The sequence below is a fragment of the Macrosteles quadrilineatus genome, unplaced genomic scaffold (assembly GCF_028750875.1).
Source record: "Macrosteles quadrilineatus isolate MER2022 unplaced genomic scaffold, UCM_ALF_1.0 Scaffold_22__1_contigs__length_1958994, whole genome shotgun sequence".
In the NCBI taxonomy this organism is placed as follows: Eukaryota; Metazoa; Arthropoda; class Insecta; order Hemiptera; family Cicadellidae; genus Macrosteles; species Macrosteles quadrilineatus.
Window position 1 is genome coordinate 1658779 of NW_026542615.1, and position 19546 is coordinate 1678324.

At 31.5% G+C, this 19546-nt stretch overlaps 1 protein-coding gene across 2 annotated transcripts; it reads right to left on the reverse strand.

Annotated features, from left to right (window-relative positions):
• Nucleotides 1-1222: 1222 nt before the first annotated feature.
• On the reverse strand, nucleotides 1223-18745 carry LOC129005500 (uncharacterized). Of its 2 annotated transcripts, none has more exons than XM_054434405.1 (8): nucleotides 18667-18745; nucleotides 10588-10778; nucleotides 9058-9251; nucleotides 8054-8231; nucleotides 4869-4998; nucleotides 3148-3320; nucleotides 2170-2190; nucleotides 1223-1709 (listed from the first exon to the last, which is right to left on the reverse strand). In XM_054434405.1, the coding sequence occupies exons 2-8, from the start codon at nucleotides 10643-10645 to the stop codon at nucleotides 1621-1623; spliced, it is 843 nt and encodes a 280-aa protein (XP_054290380.1). In that variant the 5' UTR covers nucleotides 10646-10778; nucleotides 18667-18745; the 3' UTR covers nucleotides 1223-1620. The 2 variants fall into 2 exon arrangements, with proteins under 2 accessions (XP_054290380.1, XP_054290379.1); XM_054434404.1 differs by having other exon boundaries at nucleotides 1223-1712.
• Nucleotides 18746-19546: the final 801 nt, after the last annotated feature.

The window sequence follows — 19546 nt, forward strand, 5'->3', positions numbered from 1 at the left end:
ACCTTATCAATGTTTTGGAATAATAGCTTTGTTTTCTCCCAAAATACAGAATCTTTATTTTAAATGTTATTAACAAGCGTATTACCAATCCACCCCTTACGCTTTAATACATCTATGACTTGTGTATAGGCCAAGTACGTGTTGACCTCTAACAAAATATTGCGGCGAAAACATTTGTCTAACTAAACAGGATGATTCCAATCGAAATGATCCTGCCAGATTACATTTTTATATAATTAGTATTCCTGTCTCTTTTAGGTAGATTACAAACAATCTACCTCGTTAATGTACGTTAATGTCGTTAATGTGTACTGCATTACCGAGGAAGAAAGATATTAAAACCATGAAGTTAAGTGTTTGGTAATTGATGTTATGTAAAAATAGATTAAATCATGGAAATGTAGTAAGATATTTGATTTGTAAAAAGTTTGTTGATTAAATGGGTCTTTTGCTGATGAAAATTATTAAACTATATCCATCAATATAATGAAAAAATGTTAACCTGTCGTTTGTTAACCTTAAAGATTCAGTGATTAGTTTTTGGATCATCAGAAATCTTTACAAAACTGTAGAGCAAATACGTCCCAAACATCAGGGTTTAAGTTACGCGTGATTCACATTGTACAACTGCACAACACACAGACTACAAGTAATTTAAAAATTTGCAATCTCACCATGTTACATTTCATTTTATTCCATCATATACATATGTTCAAAATAGTTGTAATTAAAAAATGAAGTCTTATGACGTAGTTAAACTATTTAAGCCATGGACTGAATTAATTAATTAATATAGTAAGGATTGTGAAGCAGGTTTGACTGGACTTTAGTGTTCAGTTAAATCAAGTGCATTATAAACACTAAACTAGATAGATAGTTAAGGATTGTTAATAGACTTTAACTGAAGTATTCCGACTGACCACTTCAGTACTTTGAATAGAGAAAGGGAAGAAATTTTAAGTATTTATACTAGGAACGACATAACTTTTCCTCCGTCATGTTTAACTATAGCATTCGACTGTTTTTATGATAAAGCTTGGAAATATACAGTTTTGTATATTTACAGGTAAAAATTAAGCAGGTAAAACTAGGCATATAAGGTAACAACGACCATTTGAATAGCTTATTGTGTCTTATTTGTTTTATTTGCATTATAACATTTAAGATTTATCTCTCACAAAAATATGAATTCCAGGAAAGGTAGTGTAATAAAACAAAGATAAAAAGCACAAGAAAATAGTATATTAAATACGTAATTATAAACTCTCATAAACGTTATTTAGTTTTCTTGACAAAGCTTAATCAACGATAAACAACTTAGTTAATTAGATCAAAACAAGTTAGCTTTTTACCAATCTTGGTTGAAACGTGGAGAGATTCTAAATATTTAGTCGACACTAAGGATTATGTTTATCGAATAATTGACACCTATCCAATTAAAGAAATTCTAAATTTTATGTAGTTAATTATTTCAGCCAAGATTGGTTGAACCTCTACTGTTAGCACATATACGAGTACAATGTTTGGTAGACAATATATTCCAAAATATGGTTAGATATGTGATCTATGGCACAGATGAATATTAAAAATAGTTCTTCACAAAGTCCAATCACTGCTTGATCATGATTTCAAGCAACAATTCAACAGAACAAACAACATTGCGATTCCCGAGTAGTTCACCCGTAGAAGCACTGCACCACTGGTGTCATCTGCTGCAAACAGAGATTAATGTGAACAATAACATGGAGTTAAAAAACAAATAATTTTATACATCAGATAGATAGCTCTTGATAACAATTGAATTTGCTAGTAAGTTTGACCTGTCAATTAGAGTTGTTCCCAAATGAAATAGTCTTTGTTTGTTATTTATTAATTTCGTTTCATAATGTTTATTTTGTAAATATATATATTGTTTATAATTATCTTAAATAATCGTTTTTATTTCAGAAACACTGAGATTTTTATCTGTGGATTCTAAATTACAGTATCCTGTTTGGAAAGAACAGGTTTGGAATACATTTTTTTTAATGTTTACTTTAAAAGATTTATATATGTCATTAATCGTATTTCCACAAATCTTAAGTTCAATAAATATTTTTTCTGTGTTATAAAAAATGTTATCATAAAATCTAGAAGATTCACTCGCACGTATTAAATATGTTTACTTACCTATCCACGCAAGAGCTCTTCCTGAAACAATACATAAATAAGGTTACCGCGGCATTACTTATAATTCAATTGCAAGTGTATTATTGGCCAAGCATTTTCTTACCTAGAGAACCTTTAACATTTAGGTTAGGAGGTTTGGTGGAAATTAGGCGGAGGAGGTTAAAAAGCGTTTACGCACACATTGAGAGGCTCAACGTTCCCTCAGTAGTGCAGGACTCCTTTGGGAGTAATGTCCACGGACTGCTGAGTAAAACCCCTCATCTCCTAGGACACTAGCCTGGAAATGTCTAGCACATTACTGCGGGATAGGCCTTTTCAACTATTACTATAACTTCCCATTTTTGTTTCCTTCCTAAGGTTGAGGCCGATCGAGATCAACCTTATTAGCTTGAAGGATGGCCTCAACGTCACATTTAAGATTAACAAACTAATGTTTATTAATAGTAATAACCAATATTGCATGTGTTTCCTATAAAATAGTCTTCAATGAGCATTGCGCTATAATCTTAACATTGTTATAAATTAAAACCTCTATTGATCAAGGACCCTATTACTAAGTAAGTAATTTTCTTTCATATTCAATTTTTATTTATCAACGAGGAGTCCTCTCATTAAACACATTTCGAAACATAATTTATAACAGTAAAAATATCTGTTTGTGATTCTTAAATGTGTATTTTTGCTATATGACATATCCGTATTTTTATACACAAAAAGGTTATCCAGGGTGATACTTTTAAAAGCCTGTTTGCTCAACTAAGTCATATAACCAAAAATATTAACAGCGTAACATTGTAAAATAGTATACTTAATTATTTAAGCGTTATAACATTTAATCAATTTAATTTTTTTCGAAATATACTGAAATTTCGCATTTAAATGAGACACATTTTCACAAACACATTATAAATCACCATTATTTATTTTTAACGTAAATGTTTTCACATAGATCATGTTTTGCTTGTCCCATATACCGACCTGGGTAGTAGTGCATCAGCTTCCTCCGCGTGTAGGAGGTTTCGGGAATGCTGAGCTCACAGTCGACAATGACTGGCGAGTTGAGCTCCTCGTCGTGAAGAAACCCTGTAATGGTGACGTCATAAACTCCATCATGTGACACCGACTCTAGGCTTGCTGACGTCATCAGTGTCCTGGAACATAGGTATGGTAGAAAGTGAACAATTACTTCAAAAATTATATGGTACGAGAATGTTAGAAACAGCAACAGATTGAACAGCAGTATTAGATTCAGGTTACACCATATACCCTACTACTGTGGTCTACTTAATAAAAGAAACTACTTAAATATGTTAAGGAAATTAATTGCTTTACACAATAGTATACAGAGGCAAGAAAATATTCCAAATGAGCTTTTAGATTATATTACGAAAGTGTTTTATTCATAAAAAAACTACCGATCAGGGTGATATCCTCCTGATTTAAACTTTGTTTTGGTGGGATTCCATTCTTTTCAGTTTTTGTGAAGAATATTTTGATGAAAGGTGTCCACACAAACAGTATAAATGTTTTCAGTGTAAATGTGGACTAAGTAAAATAACAAATAAGTAAAAGAATGGAGGCTTAACCCCCTTGAATAAACCATTACTCAACTATTTATTTTCCTTTTTAAATAAACCAAATATTGAAATATAATATAATTGGCCACGTAAAAACTGCAAAAAATTGTAGACTCAAGAAAGTAGGTCTACATTTTAGAAAGAAAATTCAAGCAAACAATAAATGCCATCCATATTTGTTTATAAAATAGTTTGTTGTAAGTTATGGATGAATTTCCGATGAATAGTTTCGACCTAGTACGGTGATAAAAATTTAACTCCTATAATTTCACTATGTTATTGTTTAACAAAACAAACTAAGCATGAAATGGAGGCAGTGTCCTTATATCAGGAAATTAATAGACTTTTTTCCTCAAAACTCAATCACATACATTAGCGATGGACTCTTAAACCAACAGACAAACAATTTAGACGCTGCAATCAATTGACATTGCCAGTTGACAGCTTAAGCCGCTATTTTTTATAATCATTGGTAGTTACATAGTAGGTAACTATCATGTCTAGGTACTATCATGGTACGTCCTCGAAAACATTTTCAAAGTTGTTCAAAACATAACAAATAACTCTTTGTGAGTCGTTCTATAAAAAAATTCTTGAGCAACCTCCCATAAATTTTCCATATGAAAAGGTGGCCAAAAACCACGAAAATTGTGGAGGTACTTTGCTCATTAAGTACTAATTCAAGATCTATATTAATGAAAAAAATGAAAAAATATGACCCCACAAATTAAAATGTACAAACTTAAAAGTGTGCGATAAAAAGATTTTACAAAAATAATCAAAAATAAAACAAACAAAGATAGTTCCTAATACTAAATAGCAGTAAAAATCAAAGTAGCTATTTCTTTTTAATACCTCAATCATTATACAAATTTAGAAAAAGAAACTTTTAAAACAAATTATGTAGGTAAATACAATTTGTAGAGCAGGGGGTGTAAAAATAACAACTAAAATTTGTGGACAAAGTGTGTTAGTGTCGTGATCAGCTTTCACATTTCTTTTTGTCATCGTGATTTGACTTAACTTGAACAAGCCATAGCATGGAGCTCCGATAAAGACGTTTATGATTAACGATTGATCCAAAACTGTAGGAAAAAAATGTTATGACAAAATATTTCTTACATTTTCTTGATGTCGTTGCCTTTGTAAAGGACCATCTTGGGCTCTGGGAAGACCCCGAGGGCTCTGCAGGAAACGTTCACTCCTTGGAGGTCTGTCTTGGTCTGGAAAACTTCTATCTTCCTTTCCGGCGCTAAAAGGCAGTTATACAATTAGCAGTCATGTTTAGTATTAGCTTAAAGTATTTTAAAGTTAATGGAACCTCAGAGTAAATGGAACGTATAATTCATTATTAATGGAGCAGTATCACATTGTTTGATAAAGGTAAAAATATACTGTTTCTTAAAATAAATTACAATTGAATTAGAGCAAAAACAATACATCTCGAAAGCTGAGTTTTTTTTACGCAAAACATTAAAAGCTAGGATGGTATACCTTAGGAAAGTAAAATAAAGGCTTGCTCAATTTAGGTTGAGGTCTTTTTGGTGTTTTTCCATACATTCAATTAAGCTATGTTTAAAAATAATAATATTGTGAACTCTGAAATAGATCTGAAAATGTACTGGATTAGAATGATCTAAGGAAAGCAAAATACTCCCACCTGGATTTTTTAGTTAAGAAAAACTGTTAAATTAAATAAAAACCTAATGAATTTTTTACTATCTCGTACGACTATTTCTAAACAAATCCAATAATTCAAATGCTAAGTAAAAAGTTTACGAACAAATTAGATTACGAGTAAGTGATAGGGTATAATTTGATAAAGGCAAATTTAGTTAAAACTAGTTGTGCAACTGAGTTGTGATCTGTCATCAGAAGAGTGGTTGGTAATCATCCCAACAGCTGTCAGCTGACACTGCCTCTCCGACTGATGGCGGGTCTTATTGGCTTTCACCTAGATCAATATCTGCCTTCGAAATTTCATTAGAATTATACAACAGAAAAAAAGTATAGTAGGGTTTAAGCTATTGTTACAAATGTATATCACTATACTATAAAGACTATCTTTTTACTGATATTGAACTTATGATTTATAGTAAAATTATTATATGGAAATGTTGAGTATAGCACTTATTGTAAAGAAAATCCTCTATAGACCATTCTGGAAGCATTCAAAGATTTCATATACGTAAGCAACTGTATTTTACTAAGCCCTAGGTATTACAGTCACTTAATTCTGCAAGTACATCATCACAGCAACCCGTTGGTGGCTGTGATAGCATACGAGAAGACAGTATACAGTTTTTATCATACAAGGGACGAATTTTAAATTATTGAACAACTCTAATTATGTAAAATTGTTGAATTTGCCAAAAATCTTAATCTAAATTTTAAAATGCTTCTGATTATAAAAGAGTCAGTAAAAAAATAAATAAACATCTCAACCTCGTTTTTACTCTCGTGATTGTATGTTAAAAATATTTCTACAAAATATCAAATTGCAGTGCATGTTATTTTTTCGAATTCTTTTATCCATTAAGCGATTCTTTATTGCATTGTCAAGACAATTATTGTCCCTGAATAAAAGTAAAGAGTTTACAACCACTTTAATTTAAATTGTGGCTTTTTTAGTTGTTGCCTTAAATATAGATAATATCGTAAATTTAAATTTAAAAAAAGACTATTCTAATGGGTTTTTTTACTATAATATGTAACGCAGAAAGAGAGTCCTTCACAATGTATGATAATTTTGAAGAGTGCCTAAAAAGAAGGGTTGATTTGAATTTGCATATTTTAACAAGGGACGCACACATTGACCTTTCATTAACATTGTGGTTGGGCCATCTCAGTCGAAATATGTGCTGTACTTAAAACATGCAAAACAGCAAACTCTTGCTTTCATGAATCTGAATGCTCTATTCTTACTTAGATGAGACCATCATATATATTAAAACGTGACAGGTTTTTTTTTATTTCACGATTCTGATTCAACCACTTGACGGATTTCCATGATTTTTGTGTTGAAAGAAATATAATTTTGAGAACTAGGGAATGTCGAAGCCATAATTTTAGTTTAGAGTACTAGTTTTTAGAAATTAAGTTTTAAAATTTAAAAAGTCTATTAGACGACACTAACATTCTACTCTAGCTTTTGTTATAATACAATTTGCTTATCCTAACAGTTAAGCAGTTAAACATTCAGCACTTTCGACATAAATTCAGCATTTGGATGAAAATGAAATAACATAGGCCTACGTATTATTGACTTATTTATACTATGTGTAATGCTATAAACATTGATACGTTCTTTTATTCGGTAAGAGGATGAGATATTATTTAAATATACATAGTAAAATACTCTATGTTCTAACTATTTTTTTTTAGCAGTCTTTGTATTATTTAGTTTTTTGTGCAATATATATATATATGTTATAACTTACAGCTGGTTGAATAAATAAATATTCTATTGAACTATGAGGTTAGTTTATTTACTATTATTTTGTCATTGATTATTGGAAATAAGTAAGATTCTATAACCATTGCTGAATACAAATTGAAGCTCACGAATTTTCAAAAGAAATTTATGAAAATTATTTACTACTCGAATTTTTGAGGAAAGGTTGGGAAAATAACAATGATCCCATGTTTTAATTCATCTTGGCAGCTTTTGCTTTTTATTACAAATTTTTAACTGCTTAAACTATGCTTGAATTAGAAATAGACACACTATATACAGTTTTAATTGACTACTCGATTCCCGTACGTAGGACGGGCCAACAGCTCGTATATATTATGATGGAAAACATTTTCCACTGAAAATGTGAAATGGATGCTTTTAAAGTGGAAAGTGAATGCTTTTTGGTATTGTGATTGACCCTCTGGGTAGTTTGATACATTGAGTGCATACAAGAATATTCAGTCACTGCTCTGACTTAAAGGATATTATCTGGGTTTTGGCTTCTATCACCCCAGTATTATATCCTTCGAGGACCAGATAGAGTTCTAAACACACACCACTTTGATGTTGATCTAATAGTTGTCTTATTCGATAAGATGAGAGTAATAAGACGCCTACACATTTTATAACACAGCTTTTAAGGCAAAGATAAGTAAATGTTGAATTAATGAGGATACAGTTTTATTCCTAACCAAGATATTTTGGTTCCTATCTCACACTTATGTATTTAAATACTATTGAACAAGGATAGCTTATTTCAGTTTCTTAAAATCAAAGTTACTTTGGCATTTCTCAATATTGAGCCGAGAACCCTTTTGATTACTCTAAATGTATTTATAATGTTGCGTACCGTATACAAGCATGCGTTTGATCATGAAGTCCTCCTCGTGGAAGGTGGAAACTGCACACTTGTACTCCCCGGACAGGTCCGTGGTAGGCTGAAGGATGTAGAGGGCGCGGTGGGCCGTGCCGTTGTGCTGTGAGGCTCGGTGCTCCAGGTTGAGACGGCCCTTGAGGACACCGAGGTCCTACAGGGCGAATAGATAGGAGACACATCACCTCATATACAACTTGAGTGACCAGAACCGTAAAAAAATAACCAAGTAATGCAAGCTAGAACAGTTGTGTCATCTTTGACGGTGTAGTCTATCCCCAAGCATAATTCCAAGAATTTTTTTCAATGAATTTTCTTGAGGAAATTACTCAAGTCCTTAAGTTTACATTCTATTACCTAGTCACAACAGGGTACCAGTATATCAAAACGATCCACAACTTGTCTTCCAGGGAAAAATATGTATAACAAAACAATATCATCTACATAGTGACATTCTTATTCTTCAAACTCTATGTAATGCTTTTTCTAACTAAAACAATTCTTGAAATATAAAGTTAATTTTTTCATTATTTCTAGATCCAACGATTATTTATAATTCGAAATAGTTACTGCCCTGAGGTGGCAGAAGACAGAGGATCCTGGTGGCACATGATTGGAGAAACCAAATAAGGCCTAGGTTTTCAATGGCGAGTAAGTAAGGATTTCTAACCAGCATTTCCAGCGTTTGCATTTTACTTTATACGTTCAGTAATTACATTCACGTTGTTGCAGCATAACTCACTCGGACTTGGTTGATTACTGAATATTTAAACTATGGACGAATATGGTTTTAAGTAAGTTTCATTGTCTGAAATGTGTTATAGTTGAACCCAAACATTAAAAACAATTTCTATTAGATTTCCACCCCTTTAGCATCTTAATAAACATCCAGTGGATGCGCGATAAATATCGTACAGCAATCATAATCACTTGCACGCCTGTTATCTATCCGTGTTGTGAAAACTATTATTCTATGGTACCTGGGGCTTGTTGCCAGGGATCCACTGGTACACAGGTGCCGGACTGTTGTTATAGAACCACTTGACGACCAGGCCTGACGTCGGTTGTAACTCCTCAGGTCGTAGAGAGTACTCGCAGTCCAACAACACGTGGTCGCTGCCATTCTGGACCTCGTGAGGCACAAACAGGCCTGTGATCTGGACACCTTCAATCTCTGCAAACATGGGTTGTATATGATCAATAAGCAAATATTTAGAAGTTCCAGCGTTTAAGGACGTTTACAAACAATAAAAAAGGAGTTTAAGTGAATATTAACATGTTATTGTGTATTAGAGAAAATGTTTGTAGACTGTGTACAACCACTTTCAATTCATTGAACAGCAAACTCTGTGCTGTGCAGTGAGGCTGTATCTGAATATATATACAAATTTAATTTTTTGAGATCCCCATCAATGATTGAACATGTAGTGATATAGTTCGTATGTAAGTCAGACGTTTTGTTATTACAAACTATTTATGTGGATAAATGTGTTGTTTGTAGTTAATCTACGTCTTCCTATTTAATATGTAAACGTGTCTGAATATTAAAACGTATACATTGAACATTATAAGACTTACAATGGTCATTTATTTTGACCGGTCATACCAGTCATTACTAGGACCAATTTTGAAACCATTTATAAAGCACGGATCAAAGAGAAAAAACTATGAGTGAGACGGATTAAATACCACATAAAACTATTTGAAGATAGTCACTGAGTTGTAGAAATATAGTAAAGTCTTTGAGCATTGCAGACTTGTGCGAAAATAACACACGAGTAAAACGTGTTTATAAATAACAGAGTTCTAAAATGAGTATAAGATGAATGAATAGAAGTAAAAGTTAAATTACGTGGTAATGTTATAAATCTTTACCATGAACATCCTAAAGCCTGTTGTTTTCATAATGATACGTCATGCTATTCATTCACCTTTTTACTCTTAGAGAAAATATTTTCCTAATTGAAATAATAATTTATTTACATATTTTATACACACTTACATATGTGCAAAGCATTTAATGTCAAAACGTATTTTTAATTTCTGTGATATTCACAATCAAAAATAAAAATAAATTATATCAGGCTGATTATATAGTTGTAACATTCTTGTAAATTTATATTTGTAATATGTTTCTCTAACATTGTTCAGAGAACGTCTCTAAAGCGATGCAAACTACTGGGTAGAAATCTGATAGTCTGGCCCCCTAAGGTGCTATAGAACAGTCTTATCAAGTTTAACATGCATATTATCTTACATGTCACAAAGTAACCTTATCTGCCTTGAGACAGTCTTTGTTGGACAGAATTGTTACTCATGTATCATTAAATGGTAGATTAGTGCTAAATGTATCATTAGATGCTATTAAAAAATGATGAGAAATCTTAAGATGGAGACTCATTGACAGGTATGACAATTGACGATTATGAACAAAATTTACTCCTAGAAATAGTTTTAAAAAGTTAAACAATAAATTTAAACATTTTACAGTTAAACAACTCGCTACTGACCACAATATATGCAGAGTGCTATGACAATTGCTAGGTGCAGTAGCAAATTGGCACACATGGTCTCGAAGCATCACTGGCCAATGAAGGGTCGACGTAGTTGTGACGTAGATGGCTGCCTCACAGCATGCTGAAGATACGTACTCGTGACGTCACGATGTTGCTTTGAGTTGTTCTTCTCTTGTAACCATACCCTGTGAACCAAAAATCAGTATTTTGTTGTGGAAAACAAAGAAATATATTTTTGAGGAATCGAGAAATTGAATAGGTTAAGTGTGGAAACTGAGCCTAGCTATTTTAAAAAGAGAGGTGATTTTTTTTCCAGTTATACTATATAGTAGGCCATTCAGTAATTTGGGATAGCGTACAATTTTTATAGAACTGTATAAAAAATTATTACGTTAACGTATTTTTTCATAAAGATTGAAGCTAACAAGTAAACAGTTCAAATATCTACTACAATTAAAATTAATATGAAGAGAAGTACCAGTAAGTTACAATAACAAAACGATGCAGAAGTCAAAGAACTTAAAAAGTCTCTAAGTTTTCTCTGCAAATTGTGATATAGAAAAACCAGGGAGGTTATAATAATAGATTTTTAAGTTTTAAATTTTTACTCAATAAAGAATAAAAATATTGTTTGACGTAATTGAAATATATGTTGCATAATATTAATAAGGGATGATTAAAACTAGATGTGATATGTAAATAATCAGCATTTCACTAAACAGTCGAAACCTAACCCTGGCAATGGATAAATATAGCCAACCTTTTTACATCGAAACAAAATAACGAAACCTAAAAATGTATACATAAACTGTATTACGTGAAAAAATAATTATCGTTAGTCAGTTATAGAATTTTACAAATTTAAAACCTTTATTTACATACTAACTTTAATTCCAAATAAAAAGAAACGTGAATGTCATACTATTTACTTTTCATTGATAACAATCCTAAATCAATTGGTCAAACTGATGTACTGGTTTTCTATTAACACAGTTAATGGAAAATTATCAATTCGTTGACTTAGTAATCTATCTGACACAATATCAGAATAATCTGCAGTTTAACGATTCTCTGGCGTTTGCTGTTTTAGCAATGTTTCATTCCCTTTATAATTGGAAAATAACGTTCACGCACGGACTGTGCTCTCCGATTTGTTGTTTCGTAAATGCGTATTTGATCTCCAGTTATTGATGAAATATTGTGTTTTATGGATCAATGAAATTATGGTGATTAGACCATATATCTGCTCTCAATTTGCCAATTTGAATCAATAGTTGTTTAGTTCCATTAATTATGACTATGAGATGTTTTGCTAATAAAATTTCATATCAGAAAACTACTATACTTGTTTATCATGTGGATATACGTTAAACATATATGTTATACATTGAAAATATGAAAATTTCTCAATTTCAAGTCAATCAACTATGAGTCAGATCATTGATGTTTTTATTTATTATTAGAAAAAGTCCTTTGCTATTATGGGGTTATAGAAGGTATGGTGGATACCCCCTCGACATTTCAAAGAATTTTTTTAAGAAAGATTCAATACTGCAAATCTATTTATTTCCTAAAAGTGCAATTTTTACAGTATCAAATTTTTGAAAGAAAGTCAGATAAAACTAAACTGCTGTATCTCAACCCAATATGATCAATTTGATATGACCAATATAAATATGATGGTGATCATTTTACTTTTTCACCAGCCTCAGAGAGAACCCAGGTAAATGTATTTTCGATGCATATTCAAATGACCACCATGTCATATTGTGATGAGGAGATAGATACCTCTGGTTTGTACTGATACTCTTCTTTTGTAAAGAGTTTTAAAATAAAGTGTCTATTTATTTGGTTTTAGATTTAAGCTTTTTCCGTGGCGCATTAAATATCTCCTTTTAGTCAAGTCCTGTGGAAATTATCATTTAAACCAAAACGTGCACTTTTATACTATAATAAAGTGAGCATGGTTTAGTTTCCCTGGTTAACTTCAATTATACTATTCATTCTATTCAGTTTAAGCTCTTTTAGTACTTTTATTCAAGTTTGGAAAGTTTTATAATTGGGCTAAATTATAAACCACTATTACCCTCCATTTAAGATATTAGATCACATTTAAAAGTAACACTAGAGTGTTTAAAGTAGTTCCTAGGGTAGATCAACTACTAAGTAAGAAATGCAATATAGTAAAGATGATTTAAAAGGTGGAATCTAAGAAATAGTAAGGGTGAACTGTCTCTGTTTAGGAATATATCTTTACAAAAAGTAATTTGATAATTAAAGTTTTCAGATGTACTAAACTGTAAACATTGTTTAATGAAAGAGTAAAAATAAACCAGCGGAACACTTCCTCCTCTCAAACAAGAGTGTTTTTGAGAGAACATTCCTCAAGAGACGGTAGTAAGTATTTGTTTGTCCCTCTCTAGAGATTGCAGTTTGTCTAATTAATTAAGGTTATTATCTTAACTTCTCCTGTTTACCAAGAACTCTCTCTTCTGTGTAATTACATTATTAAAGATTAGTTCTGGGAATTCACTGAACCTCAACCTTTCGTAAATTTATATTGCTGTTTATTTTTGTAGTTTAACAAAGTGTAACATTACTGAATACGTTACGTGGTTCCTATGGGATAAAATTGATCATTTGTAGTTGGCGAAGAGTTAACAAATGGTAAACATTAATAATATAATCAATGCAGAATTTATAACTATTTATTTATGTTAACTGAGGATTTATGCCTATGTATACCTATTTACACCTTTGTACACAAATTAATGAGATTATAATACCGTATTTTTAATGTTTGGTTGGATAGCTAACTAATCGTATAGTAAATAATGCAAAATTAATTTCTCTAAATTGTTACATTTGCTATAGAATATTTTTTAAATAAGTAAAACCATGGACTATTGGATTAAAACCTTTTTAAAACCCTGAATGGAGGAGGGGATCTTTTGCATTGCCAATTTTGCAGTTTTCTTATTATCTCTTTTAGAAATTATTTTTAATGTTGCTGGGCCTCCCCTGATTATTGGGTGTTCACTACACATTTTGTAAGTAATAGCACGTTGTTGTATCTTACCATTTTGCGATTCTTATTTTAAAATTGTAGAGATGGTTTATGAAAATTTTAAAAGTGATACGATTTGAAACCACTTAATTCCCAACATTGCTTGGAAAGAGAAATCGAACAAGGGATATTTCAATACACGTCAAGTGAGCAGTAAATTGTCTGTGATCTACTGAAATTATTAAAAATATAAAATGTGAATGATATCAATAGTGGGAATATACAACAAATCAGATGTTTTTGTTTATCAACCATAGAAATAAATTGAAAACTGCTTCTTGTAGATCAATATCATTACCAATTCTTATAAACAACTTTTACTTTAGATTACGATTTAAAACTACGTAACACGTTTACATGTACACTCACAATGTATATGCATTTTACGAAAATCACCTTTTTTTGAGTAGTTTTACTATTGACAGATACATACAACAAAATTCTGTATAATTTTATTGATTTTATTGCACTGAAAACTAGAGTAATATAAGATCCATCTGGTAAAACGCTTTAGTAATTGTATTCCATTGACGTTCAGTAAATTTAAGGCTGAAGTGCTGTGCGGTGTTTTGTAGCAGATGACATTTGAATGTAAAATGCGAAATAAAATCGAACGGATATGACAAAGAGAGGCCGACATGTGGTCAGTGTGTTGGAATGGTTTATCAGGGAAACCTCTGCCAGCAGGGTGGCGATATCAACATTGCGGGTGAATTACTGCCTCCAAATCGCTTGTGAATGGCTTCTGCTATTTCACAGAGAATACATTGCATCGCCAATACGAAACATGGCGTTTCATAAAATATCTTTCAGGATAAATCACAATAAATGGTATTTAAAGACTTTGATTATACAACATTCTCTATATTTATGTTTCGGGTTCGCATTACTTGTTTATTTGTTCATGTTCAATGAATTAAAACTACTTTATTTTGCTAGGGAATGAATATAAACACGCGTTGGAGCAAAATATTTGAGTTCATTGGAGTCTCTTGCTGCCTAACCTACGATAAAAATTAAATAAAAGAGGGTAGACTTGTAAATATACATATAACAACTTTTTTTGTTTTTCATATGAACGAATTAGTTCAGGATACTTTCGATTTATGCCTAACACATTTTCAAGCCTTTAACAATACTGTTATGTATGATAATTATATTAAATTGTTTATAACTCTTCATATGTTAAGGTAATTTCGTGTTAAGCAACATTTTAATCATGTTAAACCGGAGTGAAAGGTATTAAAGTAGCATTAGCGTTTACAGACCTCTGCTAAGAGAATATTGGAATGGTAATTCGTTTAAGTTACACAGTGAAACGGTTAAACTAATTAACCAGCCAGATGTGCACATAATGAAAGTAATTGAATCCTTGTCCAGGATGATTGTACAATGATTCTAGTTGTTCCCTAGTTACAGGTATACTGCATTTTGTATAATAGGTGTGATATTTTTGATTGCAAATAATAAAACGAACAATACAGAAGCACTGTCGTAGCCATTTATTGCTCAGGGAACAACAGTTAATTTCCTCAGTTGACCTGGTTACTTTTTCAACTTGAACACTCCGGTGGGATTCGTTTAGCGGCGATCATTTGACTTTTGCACCGTATTCTCTATAATACAATAACATGTTGCAAATATTCTACTTGTTTTGTCCATTACAAATACATATTCAATCACTGTTTCAAATAAATCGATGATCTATTGGTGATTATTGTAATAGCAATTAGTGATTGTCGTAATCGCAACTACAATCGGTTAGTATAAAAAGAACAGTTATCAGTTCTATGGACGAAACAAATTATCCATTTTCCAATTAGGTTTCTAGGACGTATTATCCGTATTGATTGACGGGCAATTAAGTTTTTATTTTACAAAATTTCATTAGTTACGTATTCTAATTCTAATGTGAGTTCATACAATAAAAATCTGTTTTGTAGTCTTACAATATACATAACAATATATACAATATATATTTATCTACATACTGTATGATACGAAATTGAGTCACTTTGGTTTCAGCCATTGGCTACTATTCAACAACGTATATGGTTGGTAGAACAAACTAAATTCTACAAATTGTTTTAAAAGCAAATGCTAAATTTCAAAGGTATTTTTGTATGTTTGACATATTAAATCAATGTGTTGAGATTTTTCTATATATATTCTAGGTCACTTGCCCAAACACCATGCTTTTTTATTTAATATATTAATAAACAATTTATATTTTGGTTCTTGCCATAAGAGATCAAAAGCATAAGCATTTGCAACAATCTGACCCTAAATTATAAACAGAGTTGCACCATGTGCTGCAACAATTATTTTGGAGACATAAAACAAACACAACAATAGCATTTCAGCTTTGTGTGTGTTCAGTGCAACGAACAGTGCGCAAGTTAACTCGCCAAACTATTGCTTATTTGTGTTTATCAAAGTCACATTGGCAGTTTTTCTACTTTTTAATTTGTTTAACAGAATAGTGCAGCTCATAGTTTATCTTTCCAGTGATATTGAATTATAATATTTTAGTTCAACCTGTTCAACGTTAACCATTATTAGGTTGTGCAGATTCTATGATAACTTTTAAATTGCCACTATTAAAAACCATTAGTTCAGTTCTGGGTTTTCCTTCGATTGATCCTGATTACTCTTATGAAAAATTAAAAGTATTAAGAAAAATCTGCGCACGTGAAGTTAAAAGATGCACAGTACAGTACAATAACATAGTTTTCCACCAGTACTTTCATAAAAGAATACTGTATATTAATTAAGATTTTACAACCATTTTGTCAATTAATAGCACAGATAGTATACTTTGCCTTGTTTTATACTTACATGTATACTTCAACATAACATTGTTCAATTAGTTTTTCGTTCCACCATTATTCTTGAATTGGTCATAATTACATATAGTTTAAATTCGCTTTGCATGACAAAATACTAAAACTTATAATAAAATGTAAACTGTACAAAAAACAACTTGCCTAACTAATTTTGTACACGGCCCGTTGCTGGTACTGATAGTCTGTTAAACAATTATTTTAATGAGTTGTGCATTATCTTTTAAATTAATGCTAGTTTTATTAATCACGAAATGGCACAACATAACAACAACCGAAGCTTGATTAATAAGTTGTATTGACAATATCATCATTGAACATAAAATGTAAAATGTGCACTGAGTCAAAAAAGTTATCTCAAAATCAAACCAAAACATTCTTTTGTTTGAGTTTCGGTCAATGACTCAACCACAACTATGCTAAAAGTACTGCGTCAATAGCAATGTCTTTTAAAAATGTATAAACATACAACTTTTCTTTGGTCATTTTATTATTTTTTTTTTTTTTTTTGTGTAGGAAATAATCTCTTCACACAACTTTTTTGAGATCCAATTAAGTAAGCCATATTTATCTTTACAATTGAGATGCAATATTGTGCTTCGTGTATAACTGAAGTGAACATTATATTATTTATTGATAACAACATTCAATTTGAAGACCAATGTACAACATAAATGTTACTTAACAGCCTAATTCTACAAAACCTTTTTTTATATAATTATAGTAAACATTAAACTTTAAAATGAAAAATCAACTGCTGTACTGATGCAGAAAATAGTCCTGGGTATTTAACTAAATATAAGTTTTCTTTCAGTAGAAAGCACAAAGAACCAATCCGCAACAAAAGACGCCAGTGGTTATAATCATGCAGATTTTTGATAACAATGTCGTTGGTGAAATGGTGGGGAGTGGGAGGGGAAAGTTCAATTTCCATAGCATCTCTAGCATACCACCATCTGTACGAGATAAGAGCAGAAACGCTAAGATTGCTCCTTTTGACTGTTTCTTTGTAGAATTTGTCACCCTAATGAGTTTCTTCTCCTTCTTCGTATGTATATTGTAAGATATGTTTTGAAGTGCATATTTTATTTTATACATTAAAGTCTTATGAAACTAGTTTGCATTGTAAAAATATATTTATTTGGTCACACTATACGTGTCTCAATTAAGCGTATTAAATATTTTAGGTGCTTTCATTAACAAATCGTTCTGACTAAAAAAATGCTAAATATTTTTTCCTTGAAATAAGATAAGAAAAAGATGATATAGATATGGAAAAATAAAAGGACCATTTGCCTTATGTAACTTTAAGTTATGCTAGAGTTCTTAGGAGACTTACTTAATGCGATATTATTGCTGGTTCGAAGCTTTAAATTTAGAATAGTTGGGTAGTTAAAACTATGACATTACTCTTGCATTAGTGTTTTAACCTAATAATAAAAACACACTGATACATACAATTTCCACATTTTGTATTATGGTTTAATAACTCATCTAATTTTAAACGTCTCTATAAAACATGACAATGTGAAAATGCCAATGAACCCTCTTATTTTGTGGACGTGATATTGTACGGATTGTATTTCAAATGCATTCTCAGCTTGCCAAACCAAAATTAAATAATGAATAGGTATTCATAATTACGCCAATAAGCAAAATGTTATGAGTTTAACATCTACATCAATTGGTACATTTTCACTCTCTAACCAAACTAAAAAATATAACAGGATTTGCTGAATATTTTTAGTGCTGGCCTTTAAATCTGAAGATTGCTAGTTCGGTTCCGAGCGAGACCTCAACTGGAACCTGATGCCCATAAGAGTAATTGTGGTATCAATATTGAACATGCTATCTAGTATCGTGACCAAGGTTTGGAAAGGTAAAAAAATAATTAAAATGTCACAGGCGTATAATGATACCTACACGAAATAAAAAAAAACCTTCAAGGTACCAGATAGTACTTATTTGGAAATGTTGTATAAGTATCTAAAATATTATATGTTTTAGTTAAAAAAAAAAAAAAAAAAAAAAAAAAACATCCGATACACAGTATACAGTCTTGAACTCGATCTATTGGCATTAAATAAATGAATTTTATCTATCTAATCAAGACTATTCTTCAAACCTTATCAGTTGTCTTGTAAATCACTATCGTCTACTTACATTTCTAGCTCTCGGTATTCCTACATGTGGTTTACACTCCGGGCAGAACGCCTGCGATGCACTGACTGTCGCCCGCACGCCACTGACTGAGGGTGTAGCGTTCCCCCACCACCGGCCTACCACCCCCCACCACCCACCGGCCGATGACATGCGCGCGTTCTACAGGTGGTTGTTAGAAATTGATTGTAACTGTATTATCGCACCACCTGGACAACGGCAGCTCTTTCAAAGTTTGATTGCGCTCAATGCTATTCATCTGTCGGTTATCACGTGACCTCAATACACAACTGATCCTACTAACGACACGTCTCTGCCAGTTTGTACTTGGACCTAGTTTGATTACTGTTAATTCTCAATCCCCTTTGTGTGTCTGTGTTGATTATACCCCGGTAAACCAATAGAGATGTAGATACGACATTGGACATACCCTTGTAATGGTAGGGCTTGTTCGGCAAACACTTCGATGTTAATACTGACACAACAACCAAATTAAACCAAACTTTATGAATAATAATAGTATATTATCATATTCTTCCTCTATGTTTTAGTTAGTGTTGAAATAGCTAGCATATTTTCCTATTAAATACTAACGTTAAGTTTAAAGGTTTTAAAATGTTTTCCTATGCAATCTTTTAATAAATCCACCGTAGCGACCTTGCAGACTAAGCGTTTTTATAAGACAAGTCGTAATAAGACAAATGTATGAACTATTTAAGCAACATAACATTTAATGAGTTCTTAGGTTTACTTAAGAAGGTAATAAAGTTTTTTATAAGTCAAAAGTTGTGTATGAAATTACTTTATTTGCCAAATATCTTATTCAAGTATTTCCACAACCGAACAATCTACAACAATTGAATCAACCTTGGTATTTAGGCTC